The 23,110-nt window shown below is 45.1% G+C and overlaps 1 protein-coding gene across 2 annotated transcripts in view; it reads right to left on the bottom strand.

Moving 5' to 3' along the window:
* Positions 1–23,110, bottom strand: part of pogzb (pogo transposable element derived with ZNF domain b) — a 138,454-nt gene that overhangs the window by 35,612 nt on the left and 79,732 nt on the right. For both annotated transcript variants that reach the window (XM_083645397.1, XM_083645398.1), the window contains exons 13-15: positions 22,470–22,579; positions 6,652–7,072; positions 4,994–6,195 (exon numbers count right to left, since the gene is read on the bottom strand). In XM_083645397.1, the coding sequence (XP_083501523.1) occupies positions 4,994–6,195; positions 6,652–7,072; positions 22,470–22,579 (1,733 nt within the window). The remainder of the gene's footprint in view (positions 1–4,993; positions 6,196–6,651; positions 7,073–22,469; positions 22,580–23,110) is intronic.

Genomic DNA, 23,110 nt, shown 5'->3' with positions numbered 1-23,110 from the left:
AAACTCTTCCAGACATTCACGTCCCTCCTCAATCCGCCTCCTCCGCCCCCTCCCTCTTCCCTTTCTGCCAACGATTTCTCCTCCTTCTTCATCAATAAGGTCGCTGCCATTAGCTCATCATTTCCCTCACCATCCCTCCTCACCCCTTCTCTCACCTCCTCTTCTTCACAACCTCCTGCCTCCATGTCATTCTTCTCTCCCCTCTCCTCAGATGATCTCCTCAAAATCATTCTTTCAGCCCGTGCCACCTCCTGCCCCCTAGATCCTATCCCCTCACCCCTCCTTCAGTCCATCTCCCCTGACATTGCTCCCTATCTCACCTCCCTCATCAACTCCTCCCTCTCCTCTGGTATTTTCCCCTCTGCCCTAAAAACAGCCATAATCAAACCACTCCTCAAGAAACCGTCCCTCGACCCCTCCGCCATCAACAACTACCGCCCCGTCTCCCTCCTTTCCTTCATCTCCAAATCACTCGAACGCACAGTATCTGGTCAATTATCCTCTTATCTCTCCCTTCACAACCTCTCCGACCCCCTTCAATCTGGCTTCAAACCTGCACATTCCACTGAAACAGCTCTTCTTTCTGTCACCTCCGCCCTTCACTCCGCCAAAGCTTCATCACTCTCCTCCGTTCTCATACTTCTCGATCTGTCCGCCGCTTTTGACACCATCAACCACCAAATTCTACTTTCCACCCTATCCGACCTTGGTATCACCGGCTCTGCACTTTCATGGTTTTCCTCCTACCTATCTACTCGCTCTTTTCAGGTCCTCTGGAGAGGAACTCTTTCGGACCCCTGCACTCTCACCACGGGTGTCCCCCAGGGATCTGTCTTAGGTCCTTTCCTCTTTCTTCTTTACATGAGATCTTTGGGTCACGTCATTTCCTCTCACAGGTTCTCCTATCACTCCTACGCAGACGACACACAACTCTATCTCTCCTTCCCCCCCTCGGACTCTAATATCTCTTCCCGTATCTCTGCCTGCCTCAAAGATATTAGCAACTGGATGTCTTCTCACCATCTCAAACTCAACCCCGACAAAACCGAACTTCTCTTCTTCCCCTGCAACGACTCCCCCCTATCCGATCTGTCCCTATCCATCGACAACACCACCGTCCTCCCCTCCCAATCTGCCAAAAATCTCGGAATCACCATCGACAACCAACTATCTTTCTCTGCCCACATTACAGCAATGGCACGTTCCTGTAGATTCTCCCTCTTTAACATTAGAAAGATCCGCCCTTTTTTAACCTCAGAAGCAACCCAAATTTTAGTCCAGGCCATGGTTTTATCTCGACTTGACTACTGCAATGTTCTTCTAGCCGGTCTCCCCTCCTCTGCAATCCAACCCCTTCAACTCATCCAGAATTCTGCTGCCCGCCTTGTTTTCAACCAACCCAAATTCTCTCACGTCACCCCCCTCCTCCATGACCTCCACTGGCTCCCCATCCTGTCACGCATCAAATTCAAAACCCTTGTCCTCACATACAGAGCTGTCCACTCAACTGCCCCCCAATACCTTCAAACCTTGGTCACGTTCCAACCCTCCCACCACTCCCTCCGCCCCTCCACTAGCGCAAGCCGTCTCGCCCCCCCCTTGCTTCGCAGGCTTAAGGGCCGCTCTCAATCTCGCCTCTTTTCCTGTCTCGCCCCCAAATGGTGGAACGAGCTCCCCCCCTTGGTCAGGACATCCGAATCTCTCCCCATCTTCCGCAATCGGTTAAAAACCCATCTCTTTTCTCTCCATTTCACCTCCCCCTAACCTTCCCTCTCCATCACCCTTAACATGCTGCCCAAGGACCTTCAACTGTCTGTTTGTTTGTTTGTTGGCTTTTATTGTATTTATCTTTTTCCTTATCTCTGCTTTCCACTATGTATGTTACATGATCTTATGGTTGTTATTTTCTGTATGTACGTCGCTTTGGAGAAAGGCGTCTGCCAAATGAAATAAAGTAAAGTAAAGTAAAGTAAAAGTAATATATGGATATGATATGGTGACATGAGACTAGATATGGTCTTAGATGTTGAATATGGTATGAGACTAGATATGGTCTTAGATGTTGAATATGGTATGAGACTAGATATGGTCTTAGATGTTGGATCTGGTAATGTGGTGATATGAGACTAGGTATGGTGTTCGATGTTGGATATGGTTATATATGGTCTTAGATATTGGATATCGTGATATGAGTCTAGATATGGTCTTAGATGTTGGGTATGGTAATATAGTGATGGCATAAGTGGTTTTAAAGGCTGCATTACAGTAAAGTGATGTCATTTTCTGAACTTACCACGCTGTTCTATTATTTACCTTTACTTAGTCATGATATCCACATTGCTGATGATTATTTAGGTATTTCTATTAACCTGTAAATCTTTGCACGGGCTCGCACCCCCGTACTTATCTGAGCTAATCATTCCTTATGTTCCCACGCGTACTCTCCGCTCACAGGACGGTAATTATCTTACCGTCCCTAAAATTAAGAAAAAATCAGCAGGTAGCAGAGCATTTTCTTACCGTGCTCCACATCTCTGTCAACTCTCTACCAACTTCCTCTGTCAGTTAGGGAAGCTGGCTCCATTGAAATCTTCAAAACTAGACTCAAAACCCATTTATTTTCACAATCATATGGTTGTGCTTGATGGTTGTGTTTAATGATGTCATTCTCTGGAAACATTTATTAGCTGTTGAATATATATAATCCTGAATTACTGAGCGGGCTGTCTCAAGCCAGCAATATCAGTATAAACTTAGACTTGACCTAATTTTATTGTTGTCTATAGAGTCATCGAGGAGGGTCCTTATGGTATTGGTGGTATTTTTAACTCATTGAGTGCCAGCCACTTTTGGAAAACGGATGCTCCCAGTGCCAGCCCTTTCAGAGCGTTTTCAGTGATTTCTCGAGGCCCACAGAATATTGTGTGATATTACTATGTAAACACCGAACACGCCCAAAGAACGATGATACTCTATTGTATCATCAGCAAAAAAAAGTTTATTGATATCATTTTCCGTTCTTTAGTTATCAGCCGGAGAAGATAGGTTGATTTCACCAAAAACAGACGTTTCCATCTAGAAGCTGAGATAATGAGCCTTTTGTGAAATGAAGCATTTCAAGCAAATCACTGACTCTGAAGCTAATATTTTCTGACCTGAAACATCTGAACAGTAATTTCCTTAAATAAAACAGCACCCCCACCCCCCTCAACTGCAAACTCCTCCTCCGTGGGAGTGTCTCTGGTGGCTCTGCTCGCTCTGCTGCGTGTGTCAGGCGAGTCCCAGCTTTTTCACAGCGTTTCGCCGTTTTTGTCGCCGGCTCCCAGCGCTTCCAGCTGAGAATAATGTAACTTTTCAGAAAGACGCTGGTGTCGGCAACTAATCATGTGGAGGGGCTATCGCAGCGGAGACGGAGGGGCTCAATTGTGGCAGAAGATTGGCTGCTGTTCACAGGCACAGCTAACGTTATGCTTCATGCATATATCGATGCATACCGATGCGGTTTCCGTTTCCCCATGACTTCTTCTCTGTTTTTTCCTCACCTTTCTCTAATCTGGAGAGCACTGTCGCCCCACCTAATGGGTCCGTAAAATAGCTTATACACATTCGACATCGCCCATATTTTTACAGGAGATGCATCTGGCTTTGATCCACGTCCCACCGTCAAAAAACGCAATTGACGACTTTAGTCGTCATTGGCACTCTACGTTACTATTTGAATTGACGACGATAGTCGTCATTGGCACTCAATGAGTTAAGAACACCATACGGAACCGATGGTACTGAGCGCGCATTAACGGTGCCAGTGGGGTTAGTCACAGCCTTAGTCATTGGGTATGGCCATATGGTACTGGTGGTGTAGTTATTAAGAATATCATTTCCCATTCCCTCCCCACATCCTCCCTTTCCCTGCTCTCTCCTCCCCCAGATCCCCCCACTCGCCCTCCCTTCTCCTGCTCTCTTCTTTCCCCCTTCCCATGCTCCTTCCCCACCTCCTCTCCTCCCCAACATTTCCCATTCCCTCCCCACCTCATCACTTTCCTGCTCTCTCCTCTCTCACATTCCCCCTGCTCTCCCTCCCCTGCACTCTCCCCACCTCCTCCCTTTCCTGATCTCTCCTCCCCCACTATTCTAAAGCATGGCACCCATTCTATCCTATATTTCTATATTTCTCTATCATATGATTGTTCAATGTGTTATTATTACTACTGTACTGCTACTGTTGTGTCAGCTAGCCCTCCTCTTGCTGTTCTCTCCACATACTCTCTCTCATACTCCCCCTGCTCTCCCTCCCCACCTCCTCCCCTTCCTGAACTCTCCCCCCACACTATTCTAAAGTATGGCAGCAATTATCTTTCTCTTTCCCCCTTCCCCACCTCTCTTTCCCTGTTCTCTCCTCCCCCACATTTCCCATTCCCTCCCCACCTCCTCCCTTTCCCTGCTCTCTCCTCCCCCACATCCCCCCGCTCTCCCTCCCCCTCCCTTCTCCTGATCTCTCCTCTTTCCCCCTTCCCCTGCTCCTTCCCGACCTTCTCGCCTCCCCAACATTTCCCATTCCCTCCCCACCTCATCACTTTCCTGGTCTCTCCTCTCTCACATTCCCCCTGCTCTCTCTCCCCTGCACTCTCCCCACCCCTCCTAATGGCACCCATTATATCCTATATTTCTATATTTTCTATATTTCTCTATCAATTGTTCAATGTGTTATTGTTACTACTGTAATTTGCTACTGTTGTGTCAGCTAGAATTAGCTAGACATATTTTCTGTGAAGCCCTCTGGGACATGCTTGTGAATTAGGGCTATACAAATAAACTTGACTTGACTATTTATCAAAAATCTCATTGTGTCAATATTTTGTGAAAGCACCAATAGCCATCCCTACAATATTGTTTTGTTGCCATATTGATTGAGGTATTTGGTCAAAAATATCCTGATATTTAATTTGTGCATATCGCTGAGGACCTTCTGAGATATATTGAAGGAAAAGCTGACCTTTGCGGAGAGGCGACAGGCCGTGAAACTCCCAGAAGCAGCTGGGCTGCTTGCAAAGGTTGGCCTTACAGATGGGACAGCCATACACACTCTCACGGCGGAGGTTCTTCTTGTTGCAGTTCTTGCACCTCTTGGAGTAGGTGCTGATCTTAGCCAGCCTGTGTCTCTGTTTCACCGGTTCTTCCACCACCTCACCCCTCATCACGCGCGACTTGGCGATCTCCATGGTTTCCAAGTATTTCTGGGAGCACTTGGCCAGCTGATTGCCCAGCCGCTTGCGGAAATTGACCTGGGAGAAGAGTCCGTCCTGCACCCAGCAGGGGGGGTTGTCTTTGCGGCTCTCTCGCAGCACGATGAAGGCATTGACGATGCTCAGGTTGACCAGGAACCAGAAGAGCCCCCTCCATTGTCTGTCCTGAGGAACCCCTCCCAGAGGGTTGCAGGCCAACAGCTGCTTGCAGATGTCCACTCCTCGCATGTTCTCCTGAAGCAGGCGGAAGGCCATGGGCCGCTGGATGGGGTCCAGCTCGCCCACTTTGGTCTGAGACCTCCTCCACACCGTGTCTGGCTGTCCGGGCGCTGCGTTGGTCGACAGGCAGCCCATCTCCTTGGCGTCCTTCCAGCGGGTGGCCAGCAGGGGGCCTAACCACCTCTGCAGGAAGTCACCTGCTCTCTCCAGCCGGCACTCCTCCCACAGCTCCCTGGGCAGGATGGCGCTGGGTGGGGGGAAGGAGCTGGAAGCGTAGATGTTCTGATCCAGAAGCTTGGCCATGAGCGGGACGGAGGTGAGTGAGGATGCCAGGTAGAGCTGGTGATGTTTCTGGTCCAGACCCTCCACCAGCCGAGGAACCACACTGAAGCCAGGCTGCTGGCCCACCTTCTCCCCCTTCTGGATGAAGAAGCGGTGGCAGTAGCCAGACTTTGAGTCGCACAGCAGCCACACCTGAGGCTGGGTCTTGGGGTTCCCCTTGGCGTGCTCCTCTGGGCCGGGCAGCAGCGCGCGGTCGATGGTCAGGCAACAGTTGGGGTGGTAGGCATCCCACATAGCCCGGCTCAGGAGCTCCAGCATGGGCCTGAAGGCGTGCAGGGGGTCTTTGTGCTTTCCACTGCGGTGGAACTCGTCCGTGGACAAGCTGCCCATGCGGATGTTGGCAGCGATCTGCTGGAAGCGTTTGAAGCTCATTGCCCGGCAGAAGGTGTAGCTGTTAAATCAAGTCAAGTCATGTATCAGAATACATTACAGAGAATGTCTAACTAGGTTTAGCTAAGCACAAACAATAAACAGAATTAAAGCTTATACAGTATATATAAAAAAAACACGCATAGCAAGAGAAGAGAAGGATAAAGGAGAAGAGAGAGGAAAGAGTGCAGTAAAGGTTGAAACATGCTTCAGCATGAGCCTCGAGTTGGGATGTTGTCAGCAGCTAGACAGTCATACTCAAATGTCAGCTCAGACACACACAGTTTCCCCTTCCACCCTGCAATTCGGATTGTGCTTTCACGTCATAAATAAATTAAATAAATAAATACAATTAATTAAATACCATAAATTAAGCTTGAGGAGAGGGAGAAGAGAAGAGAGAACAGAAAAGGAGACCGGAGAGGGAGAGAGTGAAGAGAGAGAGAACTAGAAAACACTCTAACCTACCCTAACCTACCTGTTGTCATGGTGGTTCCAGGACCAGTAGTGGGTTGGGTCAGGCAGGTTCTGGATGCCCATCAGGATGACCAGGCCGAAGAAGCCTTTGATCTCGTGGGTGGTGATGGGGGTCCAGTCGGGGGAGCCGGTGCCCATGTAGTGGCAGGTCTTTGCGTGGGCGTTGGTCTCCTTGGTGATCAGCTCCACGAGCGCCGCGGGAAAGACCAGGCTGAAGAAGTCAATGGCGTCGCTGTTCTTGGACGGGTGGTGTGTGGGGCCACAGCTCTCCTGGAAGGCGTGCACGGTGAACTTAGTGCCGTCTGGATCGCTCTCGTCAACTGGCTTCCAGCGCTCCGCTGAGGTCCAGGGCGGATCCGGCACATCGCGGTCTGAGCCAGGCTCTTCGTCATGACAGAACTGGATGTCGGGTTCAGTGTAGGCTGCGAGGAAAGACGAGGATACTTTAAGACTTTTTACATCTTATGCAACACAACCATTTCCTAACCAGGTCAATCTGAGGGAGGAGCTAAAACATGACAAAAACTAGAGGGCACCCGGTAGAGTGCATAACTCCTCCAACTTTTCAACAGTGTTTTTTTTAGGTGTTATGAATCCCATTTGGAAGTTAGGCAACATTTTTGTATTTGGCCACGCCCATTACCACACACCCTTTTGGCCAGTTGGCATGGACAGTTAAGCACTTCTTCCTTGATCCATGACCTACTTGTCTACAAAGGTTCATGGTGTTCTGTAAATCCGTTTGGAAGTTAATTGTCTTTTTGTAATGGACCATGAGTTTTATGGTTTTGCGTGACCTATTTGGTAGTTAGGCACCTTTTTGTAATTGGACACTGTAGCGAAACTCATCTAGTAACGTGCATTAAATATTGAATATTTAATGTACAGATCTCTCCTCTCCAGAGGTCACAGGAATTGACCTCTGGCTGCGCCTTGCATCTGGGGGGAGCCAAAAAGGGCCCTAGATGCCAGCCTGTCTGGAAATACCAAAGGAGTGATTTCTAACTGCTGACAGTGTGTTTCGTCAATGTCCGTTCTGTCCGGTTGGTGGAGATTTAGTTCACAGGTCACACGGACGGGACCCCGGACAGGACTCTTGAAGCAAAACAGTCATGCCCAGGCACTGAGTCTGGAAGCAAACAGTTTAGGAACTTGTGTACTGTACGTGCAACTCATGGAGTGTTTGGTATCAATATTCTCCGAATCGCAACCCACATTGATCTATATAAATCATGGGTATGTTTAATAATGCTTTGTAAATGTACAACATGGTCCCATCTTCCTCCTTAAACCAAAGGTCATCGAATGGAAGTGGGGGGTCAAAGGCTATAAACCACTTCACATTCCTTTTTAAGAAGAGCCAGTAGACATTCACTGTCCTGGTCTTTTCGTGTGTGGCCAAAATGGAATTAACAAACCTCATGATTCTATACTTTGTCAAGTTAATTAGTATTACATACTTCTTGAGTAGGAATGTATATGTATAGTGTGTTAATGTGTGTGTGACAATCATTTAATTAGTTACCGTAGATCTAACAGTGTTGACATGTTATCGAATCTAGGGTAACTCTTTTTAATTCACCCAAGATAAGTGATTTAATTAACCCGTGGTTTCATTAGATATGTTTGTGTTACGTACACGTATACAAGATTTGGTAAAGATATGTGTTCCAGAAATAGTTTTGGTTTATTCCTTAAATATAAAGATACACCACACGTTTGATTTCAAAATAATCAGAATAATGTGTGTGATGTAATTCTGAAAGTGTCATGGCCATGAAGTCATTTGATGAGATGTTTTAAGCATGTGATAAGTTTTAAGGGAAAGAGGTATATGTTTTTCTCGCTGCTGGTCCCTGGATAAACAGTCATAAATCTGTCTTGGGCCATCCAGTGTAACAAGATGTCTATCTCTGCTATCTATCTAGTCTATTTACCTTTATCTTTTCCATCTATATTTTGTTTTTCTCACACCAAGAGTGATGTCAAGGAATATAAATAAGTTTGTAAAAGAGGTACATAGTTTAGTTAAGTTCTATAAATAGTGAAAATTACTATTCTGAATGTATCTCATTTGCATAAAGGAGGGCTATGTTGCAAGGGGCGTTGCCTGCCCCTTTCTCCTGACACAGGGCTCTCTAACAGATTTGAGCAGACGAAAGAAGAACTTTGAAACAACAAGGACTTTTTAGAACTCAAGAATTCAAGATGTAGTCCTTACTTTTAGGCCTCAAAAGATGCCATGCTTTTGAAGGCGATGATATGACTACCACCCAGTCAAGAGGCGTGATAGTCTGGCCAATTTTATATGCAGTCAGTCACTTGACAGCAGAGCAACAGAACACTGATGGACATTAAGCGTCTGATTTGAGGAGTTTTTGGGCTTGATAACCAACCCACTGATATGATTTTTGGATCCCTTGGCCCTGACGGAGGAAAGCCGTGTCAGGTCCCATGACCATGAGACCGCTTCCAACCAAGCTCCATTCAAACAGTATTGACTCGACAAACGGCAGAAAGCAATAGTCTGGAGCTCATCATACTAAATATAAGGCGATCCCCCTTTCTCAACGGGATGAGATAAAGACAATTGAAGCAACAACCAGCCGGCCTCTGGGACCCCTCGCCTGCCCGTCCAAGAGCAGACACGGCCACCCTTCGTTGCCATGGCAGCTCCTGCCTTCCGGTGGGATCCCAGCCGAGCCAGGGAAGGCCGTTCTCCCACAGACGAACAGAGGGAGAGAACCCTCGACTCTCAGACAGGCAAAGTGACCACACGTCTTTCTGCTTATTGTGAGAGTGCTGTGAAGATAGAGTAACTTAGAATACTCACCTATTGAATTAGAATATGTATTTAATTAGGTTAGGGACCGTTCGTTATTTAGGGAAGGGGCCACTGGAGGAAAATAGGGGAGGGTAATCTTGTTTTAAATTTAGTTTGAGGGAGGGTACACTCTCTTTAATTTGAGTCCAGGGGAGGGGTATACAATTTTGATTAGATAAAAATATATCAACTTTTTGTTTGTGTGTAATGTTTGCTTTTCGGACTTCAACAACTACTGAGTTGCTTCATTTACACCCCTCCGGTCCAAACTGTTTGGTATGTCCCGGTGCATTGTTTCTCTTTGGCGGTCTGATCTGTCAATCTTTGTGCTTGGCCTATCCAGACAGTAGGCGTGTACAGTATCTGGCGAATCAGTGGCGCTTTTCTGGTGATTCCACGGCTGCTGGGCTCTGTTTGTTTGCCTCGACGGAGGGCGGCGGTCTGCGCTGGGGTAACCTATACCTTCATACCAGCGAGGCTGCGACAGGCTGGTGTGCTGTTGCTGCTTTCTTTCGGGAGCGCGAGCCCCAGAGGTGTCTTTCGTAACGAGTGGCTGACTCATTGTGATACATTAGTTTGATTTGATTGTATAACTTACTGTGTAAGACCACCATCCTGCGGGAGCTCTTGCACGTAATTATTGTTGCTGCGTGCTATCATGACGTGGTGATATGTAACAAGTGTCAACCAACCTGTGCTGTGATGCTATGAGCTGTTTTAATTAAAACATATATATATATTTTTGTCGATAATAAAGATTCCTATTTTAATATTAAGCTGCTTCTTGGTGTGTGTGCCTTAACGGCGTTGGAGCCTGTGGCTGTGGTCTCTAGGTGCCACAATATGGAAGTAGGCTACATTTCCAGCACGAAAAGTCGAGCAAACAAACAGACATGGCATCACAAAATATATATATGTTGAGCAAACAAACAGACATGGCATCACAAAATATATATGGGCTCTATCGTTGCGCCAGATAAGTCTAGGAAGTCACAGTAGAACCGAGTTACGGCTCACTCATCTCCTAAATTACGTTAAGTCTACAAGGGATATTTATACCACCAGGATGACATATATGTTTCACATAGGGTTGTGTTTTGATTTCGAGATTTTATTTTGTCCAATATTGAAATGTTCGACAATTGCATGTTGTGTTAACATTATTTCTATCTACCTTTCTATCTATTTAGGCTAATTTGGATGCTATTTGTTATCGAAATGTAGCTCAATGGATGCTGGGAGATTTTACATGTGTGGCTTTGTGCCTGTCTGCTGAGGGAGTGAGACAGAGAGGGGGGACAGAGAGTGGAGAGTCCGCCACAATAATAGAACCGGCTAACTTTTTTCCATCAGTCATTGACTGCTATTTAAACACAAATATTGATATACACAGACTGAAGATTGTTTCACAAGCGAAAATAGCATTATGTAGCGACCAGAGGAGGCGGTCGCTCTGATTGGTGACAGTTCTGCTCTAAAGAAGCGCAAAGGATTATGGGAGTTCATCATGTTCTTGTGGGAAGCTTATTACTGTTACAGTTAAAAACGTGGTTTAGTGATGTTGTGCTCATGTTTTGATTGCATTATGTGGTAATGGCAATGTTTGTGTGGCCAGGATGTTTAGTTTTACTATCAATGTAGCCACCACGACTGAGACTGTTAGTGTGTTTGATCACCTCTGGCCGGAGTTTCTGCATATGTTTGGTTAAAAGTAAGATATCGGTGTCAGTCTGCATTCTTCCACGCTCGCCACAATATTGTTTGGGGAGGGTTAATCATATTTTTCAAATCACTTGGGGAGGATCAAGGAAAAATATATTTTGATCAGGGAAGGGGCACAGCTTTTTATTTCAGAGCACACCAAATCCCTCCAGTGACCCCCCTTCTAAATAACGAACGGTCCCTTAGGTTTAAACTAGGCTTTCTTTGAATACCTTATTTCCTTTCTTTCACTTTCCTCCTACTTCCTCCTTACCTCTCAATCGAACAAGGTGTTATGCATAATACTGTGATTTTACTATTTGGTGGATTAAATAAACGCATTCTGTTTTGAAGTTAAAACTTGTTCTTTGCTTGTTATAATAATATCAGTCGATTAAAGATCTCCCTTCCTTTAGAACTGATTCTGATTCCCTGTGACCTACGGCAGGAGTAATATAGATTACTTATTAAAGTAATATAAATTGCTTATTAAAGTAATATAATTTACTGATCAACGTGGTGGTGCTCCGGGGTTTTGATATTAACTTATTGAATCAATAGTGATATCAAAATCCATATTTCTATCTAAATTCCTTACAACACGCCCATTGTCAAAAGCCCTTTTGGCCAGTGGGTGTGGAAAGTTGATCAGCTCCATGACCTGCTTTTCGTGCAAATTCATGTCTTTTTTTATTTTATTTTTGTAATTCAAATTTCTATTGTGTCACCCTGTACGGTACATGGAAGTGCAGTTATACATTTTGTTGTGGTGTACATTGCAAATAATAATTCCGAATGGCATACCTCTAGGAAAAGAAAAGGCACTTGAAAAATAACTAAACAAATACATGTAAACAAATGGATAAGAAGGGAATCCCAGGACATATGAGTTTGTCAGCTTAATATAGTTCCAAAAATCAACCCAAGGTGGCGGTGGTGCCTCCTTCCTCCCTGCACTATTCATCTTATTGAGCATCAACTCGTATGATGCTGTTCGTTCAGAACCGTTTGAGATATCCTGCTGACAGACAGACAAACGGGGTGAAAACATAACCTCCGGGCCTCCTGTTGGCGGAGGTAATAGTCAAAAACAGCTCAATGAAATCTATTTCTGCACGGGCAGACAGATAAGCACAATATTGAAGAACTCAACTCTGACACAATTATTCATGGCAAAAACCACGATGGCACTTTTTAAAGGACTTCTCACACTCCTTTCTGCTGCCTCGCCCGCTCAACTGGCAGCGCTCATTTCTACCTACCGTTGGTTTGCCCCGAGGACAATATTCCGACTAAATGAATAATCCACTAATATTCCCGTTTAGATGCCGTACCTCGTCCTCCCCGACACGTCAGGAGGGGGAGAGAGAGAGAGAGATGCAGATAGAAACAGCTGAGTTTTTCTGTTGAGAATAAACAGAGTAGCCCTGATGCATGATCATGATCTCTTACCAGCATCATCTGGTCCATTTCATGAGCTTTCTACTTAAAAGTTTGGCGTTGCGATATTGACACATATCCAAAAACCTGATATCCAAGTTTTTCATATTAAAAGTAGACTACATTAGGCCAGAGTCATAGAGTTATAAGAGTTGCATCATCTCCATTCACTCCAATGGACCAGATTTGTTTACCTCGCAAGCATCTTGGACTTCCGTGGGCGCCACTCTCTCCTTAAATCACTCTGGCATGTTTCTCATTTCCTCCCGATCAGAAATGTGGGCTTTTCTTTTCGCATGCCAGAGATGATGGATTATATGTTTATATCGCCTCTTCTAGCGTTTCTAGCACACATCAGCTGACCGCAAACAGGAAAGATGGGTCGCAAACTGCGGTAAAAACCCTGATTGAGACGCATATTCCGAATGCGCTGTATTCATGATCAAAGAATCCTCCTAAAACACGAATAATACTGGAATACCCCAGATGTCTTAATCGCAAAATGCTAAATTCAGAAAAAGGCCAAATTCAGAAAAGGCAACTGGAATATGTTGTTTACATTTTAAATGTCTATTTTATCCTCTTCTTTTATTCTCTTCTTTTCTTGTGTCGACCATCTTATGTGAAGCACTTTGAACTCTGTTCAACTCTGTGTATGAAATGTGCTATACAAATAAATTTGACTTGACTTTACATGACCCTTATCAAATTCAGAATATTGTCATTTTCCGAATAATAGAATATTGTGTGCATGTAAATGTACTGTGTTGTTGTCTCAGATACAACACTCTCCCTCTGCTCTGCTGTTTAACACTTCCTCCATTTCCTCTGTATGACATCATGGAGGTGGGGTCAGTTCATGTCGGGGTTATTTACTTTGGCTGGAGGCGAGCGGCAGCCGGACGCTCTCTGGGTGGTGGAGCAGTAAGGAGAAAACCAGATCCAACACAACCACAGAGTTCCCAGAGGAACGAGCAGGACTTGACGAGAGGAAAACATTTTTCAAGAGCACCAGGGCAAGCTCGGAGAGCACATTGTAACAGCCACAATGTGAGAATATAGGTTAATTTAAATATTGTGTAAAATTCATAGTTTGTAATTTCTTGTCATTGTATAAGACATAGTATACATGTAAAACGTACAAAAACAAATGCATGTATATTATGTTGATTATTGATGCTCCCTTTATTATAGTGAGTGACGTCACGTGCAGTAGAACATTGCTTTTCTACTGTGTGACAATGTAATTGACACTTTTTTCAGTCTACCTTTTTAAACTGGATTCTATCTCCTGTCATTGTGATGTTAGTGCCTACAGCTCGTTAGTGCCTACAGCTCGTTAGTGCCTACAGCTCGTTTGTGGCTGATTTTGACACATGAAGGAAAAATGTGACTAAACACTGCAGACAAACGTTTCACAGCCAGTCAGATGAACGAAAACGAGCTGCTGTTATGGCCTGCTCACATTCTAGATACTAGACTGCACCAGACTGGAGCCTCCACATTAAGAGACGCTGAATACATTTACATGCACACTAATATTCCACTATTATTCCCCCAATTGACAATATTCTGAATTTGTTGGGAGTTTAGGAATTTGGCCATTTTCCGAATTAGGCCATTTTCCAATTAAGACGTGGTATATGCCGATATTATTCGGTTTTAGGAGGATTCTTTGGACATGTACAAAGCGCATTCGGAATATGCATCTCAATCAGGGTTTTTACCACAGTTTGCGACACACGGGCAGCTTGCCTGTTTGCGGTCAGCTGATGTGTGCTTTTTAAACAAACCAACTAGCCAGAGATGCATGCCAAAAAGAAAATACCACATTTCTGATCGGTAGGAGAATCACGTCTAACCTAGCCTACTTTTAACCATTATGAAAGACTTCAAGATATCAACAGGTTTTTAGATATGCGTAAATATCGCAATGCCAAACTTTTCAGCAGCAAGCTCCAGAAATGGACCAGTTGATAATGGTAAGAATAGGAAAAAAAGACAACTAACGTTAGGTAGCCAGCTGGCTCGTTTATCTAATGAGTGCTTTGTAAATGGTGTTTCATTAGGGGACAGATTATTATTCGCGGGATCTTGATCAGGTTAAGCTGCTCTGTTGATTCTCAACAGAAAACCTCTGCTGTTTCAGAATCAGAATCAGAATCAGAAAGACTTTAATGATCCCTGTGGGGAAATTGGGACAAGTTACAGTAGCTCGCTCACAGAACACACATAGAATAAAATAAACAGTAGTAAATGCGATATTAGGGACCGTTCGTTATTTAGGGAAGGGGCCACTGGAGGAAAATAGGGGAGGGTAATCTTATTTTAAATTTAGTTTGAGGGAGGGTACACTCTCTTTAATTTGAGTCCAGGGGAGGGGTATACAATTTTGATTAAATAAAAATATATAAACTTTTTTTGTGTGTGTAATGTTTGCTTTTCGGACTTCAACAACTACTGAGTTGCTTCATTTACACCCCTCCTGTCCAAACTGTTTGGTATGTCCCGGTGCATTGTTTCTCTTTGGCGGTCCTATCTGTCGATCTTTGTACTTGGCCTATCCAGACAGTAGGCGTGTACAGTATCTGGCGAATCAGTGGCGCTTTTCTGGTGATTCCGCGGCTGCTGGGCTCTGTTTGTTTGCCTCGACGGAGGGCTGGGGTCTGCGCTGGGGTAACCTATACGTTCATACCAGCGAGGCTGCGACAGGCTGGTGTGCTGTTGCTGCTTTCTTTCGGGAGCGCGAGCCCCAGTGTTGAGGAGGTGTCTTTCGTAACGAGTGGCCGACCACAAACGTGTGTGATATACTGGCGGACCACCCGTGCAAGGGGCTTCTTGAGCATGCGTGAGCACTGTTGTACGCAGTGGGGGGGATCCGAGCAGGGGATCGGCTGTGTAGCTGCTAGTGAGCCACTGCCTTGGCTGGTTATGGTTTATTTCATCATTGTGATACATTAGTTTGATTTGATTGTATAACTTACTGTGTTTAGACCACCATCCTGCGGGAGCCCTTACATGTAATTATTGTTGCTGCATGCTATCATGACGTGGTGATATGTAACAAGTGTCAACCAACCTGGGCTGTGATGCTATGAGCTGTTTTAATTAAAACATATAGCTATATATATTTTTGTTGATAATAAAGATTCCTATTTTAATATTAAGCTGCTTCTTGGTGTGTGTGCCTTAACAGCGTTGGAACCTGTGGCTGTGGTCTCTAGGTGCCACAATATGGAAGTACATTTCCAGCACGAAAAGTCGAGCAAACAAACAGACATGGCATCACAAAATATATATATGTCGAGCAAACAAACAGACATGGCATCACAAAATATATATGGGCTCTATTGTTGCGCCAGATAAGTCATCTAGGAAGTCACAGTAGAACTGAGTTATGGCTCACTCATCTCCTAAATTACGTTAAGTCTACAAGGGATATTTATACCACCAGGATGACATATATGTTTCACATAGGGTTGTGTTTTGATTTCGAGATTTTATTTTGTCCAATATTGAAATGTTCTACAATTGCATGTTGTGTTAACATTATTTCTATCTACCTTTCTATCTATTTAGGCTAATTTGGATGTATTTGTCATCGAAATGTATTAGCCCAATGCATGCTGGGATCTGCTGAGGGAGTGAGAGAGAGAGAGGGGGGACAGAGAGTGGAGAGTCCGCCACAATAATAGAACCGGCTAACTTTTTTTCCATCAGTCATTGACCTCTATTTAAACACAAATATTGATATACACAGACTGAAGATTGTTTCACAAGCAAAAATAGCATTATGTAGCGACCGGAGGAGGCGGTTGCTCTGATTGGTGACAGTTCTGCTCTAAGAAGCGCAAAGGATTATGGGAGTTCATGTTATTGTGGGAAGCTTGTTACTGTACAGTTAAAAACGTGGTTTAGTGATGTTGTGCTCATGTTTTGATTGCATTATGTGGTAATGGCAATGTTTGTGTGGCCAGGATAATGTTTAGTTTTACTATCAATGTAGCCACCACGACTGAGACTGTTAGTGTGTTCGATCACCTCTGGCCAGAGTTTCTGCTAATGTTTGGTTAAAAGTAAGATATCTTTGTCAGTCTGCATTCTTCCACACAAGCTCGCCACAATATTGTTTGGGGAGGGTCAATCATATTTTTCAAAGCACTTGGGGAGGGTCAAGGAAAAATATATTTTGATCAGGGAAGGGGCACAGCTTTTTATTTCAGAGCACACCAAATCCCTCCAGTGACCCCCCTTTCTAAATAACGAACGGTCCCTTAAAGTCCCTGGAAACCAAAATCCACAAAAACGTTCTAACTATGTTATTTAGGGTCTTATGTTAGTAATTGTGTCCCTCAGAAATGATTATACATTACTTTCAACCCAAAGCCTTAAAATCGACACTTTTCTACAAGATTGTACAAGGTACTTCCTCATTGAAGAGAGCAGTGCGCGAGGTGCTAAAATGCAGGAGCTTATGACATCATAAGCTCTATATAACCTTTGTACACGCGCGCAATCCGCACCCACCCTCCTTTTGTCCGTTCTTTGCCCCCAGTGACAGCGCTCGCTCAGTGTCTTGTCTGTCGCCCTCCCACTCTGTGTGCGAGCGCTATGCTTCTCTCTCTCTCGGGACTAGTGAGAGAGAAGGCAGCATAGCGCTCGACACAGCCTGGTGACGCGAGGTTACTCACACACACACACACACACAGACACAGTAGCACTGTGCAGTCGCAGCAAGTTTCTCTCTCTCCCTCTATGAGCAACGAACACACACACACACACACACACACACACACACACACACACACAGACACAGTAGCGCTGTGCAGTCGCAGCAAGTCTCTCTCTCTCCCTCTCCGAGCAACGAACACACACACACACACACACACACATGTTCGACACACGCACTCGATCTCTCTTTCTCCATTTCCCTCCCCCCCTCTGTCTTGCGCTCTCTCTCTCTTGGAGACCTGCTGCAGACGGGACACGCCCACACAGTCCGCGGGAGAAAATACACTCTAAAAACTAATTGATTCTCATGACTTTTGGCATGACTGTCAAACCTAAATTTATATACTTTGCGATGTTCATCATCGTTCAAATTTGGCTGGTGGCTTATTAACATAGGGTCCTGTGATGTGATGAACTCAAAATGCTAAATAATAAAGAAATATTTCTGGTTTCCAGGGACTTTAAGCAAAATAAGCAGAATAAGAACACAACATAGCATAGCATAGAATAACAGTAGTAAATGCGATAGAAGCAAAAATAAGTAGAATATGTCTAAGTAAGCAACATACTGTAAGTATACATTACGTGCCAATTATCATTATTGCACACTGGACTTATATTAAGTCGGCTTGCCCTATACGTTACACGTGGCTCAGCCAGGCACAGTTAACCTATCGGCTGGCTCAGTCTCAGGGAGACTGAGCGTCTCCGAGGTGCTCTTTTAAGAGAGGCATTAAATAGACCAAAGGCCACAGGCAGGAATGATTTCCTGTGCCTCTCCGTATTGCATCTAGGTGGAATCAGTCTCTCACTGAACATACTCCTGTGTTTGACTAGCACGCCGTGGAGTGGGTGCGAGTCATTGCTCATGATGGAGCGTAGCCTGGACAACGTTCTCTTCTCTGACACCGCAGTCAGAGAGCCCAGATCCAGCCCCACAATGTCCCTGGCCTTACCGATCAGTTTGTTGAGTCTGTTGGCATCCGCTGCCTTCAGCCTGCTGCCCCAGCACACAATAGCACACAATTTCTATCTGGATCTCCCTCCCTCTCCCTCCCTGACATGTGTGTCCACGTCGGGGAGGGGGAATAGTAGGCTATGCTACAATATTTGGAGTATGAGCGGCGGCATGTAAATGGGAATATTAGGCTACGTTCACACAGCAAACCTTAGTGCTTGAATCTGACTTGTTGCTCACATCTGATTTTTTTGTGTGGCTGTTCACACAGACTTTTTAAAAGTGGCCCATATCAGACTCCAGTGTGAACAGGTCACGGACCTGAAGTGACCCGCATGTGCGGAAGAACAACAATAACGTCACATGCAGCACACTGCTGTTCTACATAAACCCGGAAGAAGACAGCAGTAAACATGGCGGTAGCTGACGATGTTGTTTCATCTGTTGTTTACGGTTCAATTTACAAGTTATTGTGCAGTGGAAGCCAGCGGATACGGGTGCAGATGATAGCGAGGAGGAGGAGAAAGAGAGCCTTTAGAAAACATTTTAATGATGGCATTCTGTGGAGCAATAGCTGCTACTTCTTGCTAATACTTATACTGTAAGGTCTAAAACCTCACTGTCCCGCAACTGAGCTCCCTCGCAGCTGTCCTCCATGTTTGTAATCACAATCTGCCTGCTTGGTCCTCCCTCCTCCCGCCAGCGCAGAATAGTGACGAATGTCGCTCTGGAATGACGTAAAAGTCACATTGAAGTATTAAAGCTGCATTCAGCGATGTTTTTGTGTTCAAATAAGTGTTAAATGGCTCTATATTCTGACAGCAATCACTGAAATAGAGTGTTTGGTCAGTGACTTGAAACCCCCAACCCCCGCTGTCCTCCATCTCTCTCCTGTAGTCCTGCAGGCTGGGCGGACGTATCTCTGCAACCGTAACTCGTAGAGACTCGCGGATGGCGGCATTGGATTCGGGGTGAAAAAATACATATAGTCTTTTTTAGGGATCGCGATTGGACCTTCCGTTTCTTAGAAAATGTCAACTTTTCTCTGATTGGATAGTTTGAGGTCGGCGCCAATTTTGATCCAATCAGAGAAAAGTTGACATTTTCTAAGAAACGTAAGGTCCAATCGTGATCCCTGTAACGGACTATATGTATTTTTTCACCCCGAATCCAATGCCGCCATCCCTGAGTCTCTACGAGCCTACCAAAAATAACGCACCACAGGTCTGCACAGGTCTGCATAATAACTCCAATAACCACAGCAGTCATGATACAGCACAGCTATTTTCCTAATGATCACATTTTTCAGATCCTCAAACTATGCAAATCTCTCTTATCTACCACTTTCTCATGTGCGTAAAACACACACATGGAATGTGCGCACGAGTAGAGGGCAAATAAAGCTTGTTTACCTTTCAGAAGTGGACACCTGCGGGGGCTGCGTCAGCAAAGGTCTTTAAATAAATCCAATCATCCTCTATTAGGATTCTCTCTGCCAGTTCATTTTATATGGAGATTGTTGCCAGTCCATTAAGTCTGTCTTGTTTCATTGTAGGCTACTACTGCAGAGGTAGTTTCAACATTGAGAAACTTCAGATAGGCTATTGTATTGGAATTTTGGTCTCTCCAATGAATGGGCAGGCAAAGTGCGCACTGCGCACCGCACAGGGAAACAGATTGTTTTGGAACCCAGAAACGTTAGAATATTGCGCTAAATTACTCATTACACTAATACTGGTACACACATATGAGCACATAACCGAAGCACTTAACCGAAAGTTAATGATGTAAATGAGTCTACTTGTATGTAATGTCATTTATTCCTTGTTCCTTTTCCTCAATCAAGCTGGATGGAGAAGGCATGATGACCCGCCCTCCTCTGCCTCTGATTGGCTAGTAGTAGTGCTTGTTTACGCATGAGGAGTGATGATTGGTTGGGTTAGGGTAAGAATATCAGGGTAAGCCAATCAGAGGCATAGTAGGGCGGGCGGTTCGTGCCACGGACAGCGGGGAGAGCATGGATCTAGTAGGGGGGAATATTTGGAGAGTTGCAACTGCAAGTGAAGGCGCACAATTTGCGGCCCCTCCAAGTGCCGCCCTAGGCGCTCGCATATGTCGCCTATATACACGAGCAAGCCCTGCTTGTGGCTAGGCCAACACAGGATGCCAATTTTGCAAGAGAACTCTAGGCTAGTGGTTCTCAAATGGGGGTCCGTGGCACTTTGCCAGGGGGTCCGCGAAACGTTTCCAGGTAAAAAAAAAAAAAAAAAAAACATTAATTAAAAAATAAAATGCTACATGTTACTTATTCCTTCTCAAACTACTTCCTACATGGTGCTAGTCTATCAAAATATCTTGGCTGTCATTGATTGTGTTGCATAGTGGTTTTCTGTACTGTTGACAAATTGTGATATTGTAAGTCGCTTTGGACAAAACAAAAGCGTCTGCTAAATGACGTAATGTAAATATAATGTAATAAAAAAAAATATATATATATATTTTTTGCAAAATCTTCATAGTTCAACGAAAATAGTTTATGCTTTAAATCTAAAATGGTTCATGGATTACATTCTAATAACAAACCTATCAAATTAAAAGTCAAGCACGTTACCGTGGAAACAATTAAGCTTAGCCCAAAATCACAAATCCGAATGAGGGGGTCCCCGGTATATTTTCTATCTTGTAAGGGGTCCTTGGCTGAAAAACATTTGAGAACCTCTGCTCTAGGCTACTAGCATTAGCATCTATATACTGATATGATCATGCAGCATTTCTATTGGTTGTTATCAGACATCGTCGTAGCTGTCACCCTAAAATTCTGACACTCTCAGAATTCATCCTAGGCTATCTTTGGTCGCAAGACTGTGACAACAGCCGTCTTTCAACCTATCTCACTGCGCGACGCAAGACAAGCGTTTCTGTAGCCACGACGAAAGATATCTCCACGTTTCTTTGACATTGTTCATCTTTCGTCTGGGACAGCCAAAAATCGCAGTGTCTGTCAAAGGCTTCAGGAGCATTCTTTGGACATGTATACAGCTCATTGAGAATATGCGTCTCAGTCAGGGTTTTACCGCAGGTTGTGACTCAGGCCTCTTGCCTGTTTACGCTCAGCCACAGGCAGCCTATGTGTGCTGTAAACAAACCAACAAAAAGGAAAAGAAGAAAAGCCCACATTTCTGCATGGAAGGAGAAATACACCTACTTTTAACCATTATGAAAGACTTGAATATCAACAGGTTTTTGGATATGCGCAAATATCACAACACAGACCTTTACTTTACAGTAGAACATGGGGACATTTCAAGTGACAGTAATCGGAGTATGCACGGCTGCATGTAAACAAGAATATTAGTGGAATATTAATTTTCTTTTCTTTTTCTCCCCCCGCCCCATTTTTATCCCCCATTAGTGCTAATTTTAATGTATTTATCCGAAACTGGCTCCATGCTTCCTCCGACACATGGGCACTAGCCAGCTGCTTCTTTTCACCTGACAGGGGAAGCTTCACCGGTAGGACATAACACGTGGGAGGATCACGCTATTCCAACGAGTTCCCCTCGATCCGAACAGGCGCCCCTAATGACCAGAGGAGGCACTACTTCAGCGACCAGGATATTGCATGTTTTGGTGGATATTGCATGTTTTGGTGTGGGGTTCCTATATGAAGGAAACCCCCAGGGGGCACGGGGAGAACATGCAAACTCCACACAGAAAGGCCCTTTTGATGACCCCACCCGGGCGGTGGGCACTAGAGGACATGCGGACGGGCACGCACTCCTTCAGCGCTCACAGCATCCCAGGTGGGAATCGAACCCAGGACCTTCTAGCTGTGAGGTGACAGCGCTTACCACTGCGTCACCGTGCCCCCCGAAAATTCATTTTCATTAGCCATGTAAACAGCTTAGTAGGAATATAGTCTTTTTCGGAATAAGGGCAAAAAAATATATATTTTGTGCATGTAAACATAGTGAGTGAACTGTGAAGTTGAGTTAAAGAAGTGAACGTACTCCTGGGTTACGGTTAGTGAACATACTCCTGGGTTAGCGAACGTTAGTGAACATACTCCTGGGTTAGAGTTAGGGTTGTTTTAGTGAACGTTCTCCTGGGTTAAGGTTAGTGAACGTTCTCCTGGGTTAGGGTTAGTGAACGTTATTGAACGTACTCCGGGGCTGACAGGTGCTGCTGTGGTCTGGATTCTTCACAAGGTGTTCCGCCATCTGGTCCCCGCTCCGTGGACTGAAGCCACACTCGGAACACTGCAGCAGGAACGGGCTGAGGAGAGAACACAGGCCAGGGAACTGTAAAAAACACAGGAACCAGAGAGAGCAGAACAGAGAGAGGACAGAGAGAGCAAGACAGAGAGAGAGAGCAGGACAGAGAGAGAGAGCAGGACAGAGAGAGCAGGAGAGAGAGAGAGCAGGACAGAGAGAGCAGGACAGAGAGAGAGCAGAACAGAGAGAGAGAGCAGGACAGAAAGAGCAGAACAGAGAGCAGAACAGAGAGAGAGAGCAGGACAGAAAGAGTAGAACAGAGAGCAGAACAGAGAGAGAGAGCAGGACAGAAAGAGCAGAACAGAGAGCAGAACAGAGAGAGAGAGCAGGACAGAGAGAGCAGGACAGAGAGAGCAGGACAGAGAGAGAGAGCAGGACAGAGAGAGAGAGCAGGACAGAGAGAGCAGAACAGAGAGAGAGAGAGAGAGAGCAGGACAGAGAGAGCAGGACAGAGAGAGAGAGAGCAGGACAGAGAGAGCAGAACAGAGAGCAGAACAGAGAGAGAGAGCAGGACAGAGAGAGCAGAACAGAG

The sequence above is a fragment of the Poromitra crassiceps genome (genome assembly GCF_964638095.1).
Source record: "Poromitra crassiceps genome assembly, chromosome: 1".
NCBI classification, from domain to species: Eukaryota; Metazoa; Chordata; class Actinopteri; order Beryciformes; family Melamphaidae; genus Poromitra; species Poromitra crassiceps.
The sequence above is the reverse complement of the archived record's forward strand: the minus strand, read 5'-3'. Positions and strand labels throughout refer to the sequence as shown.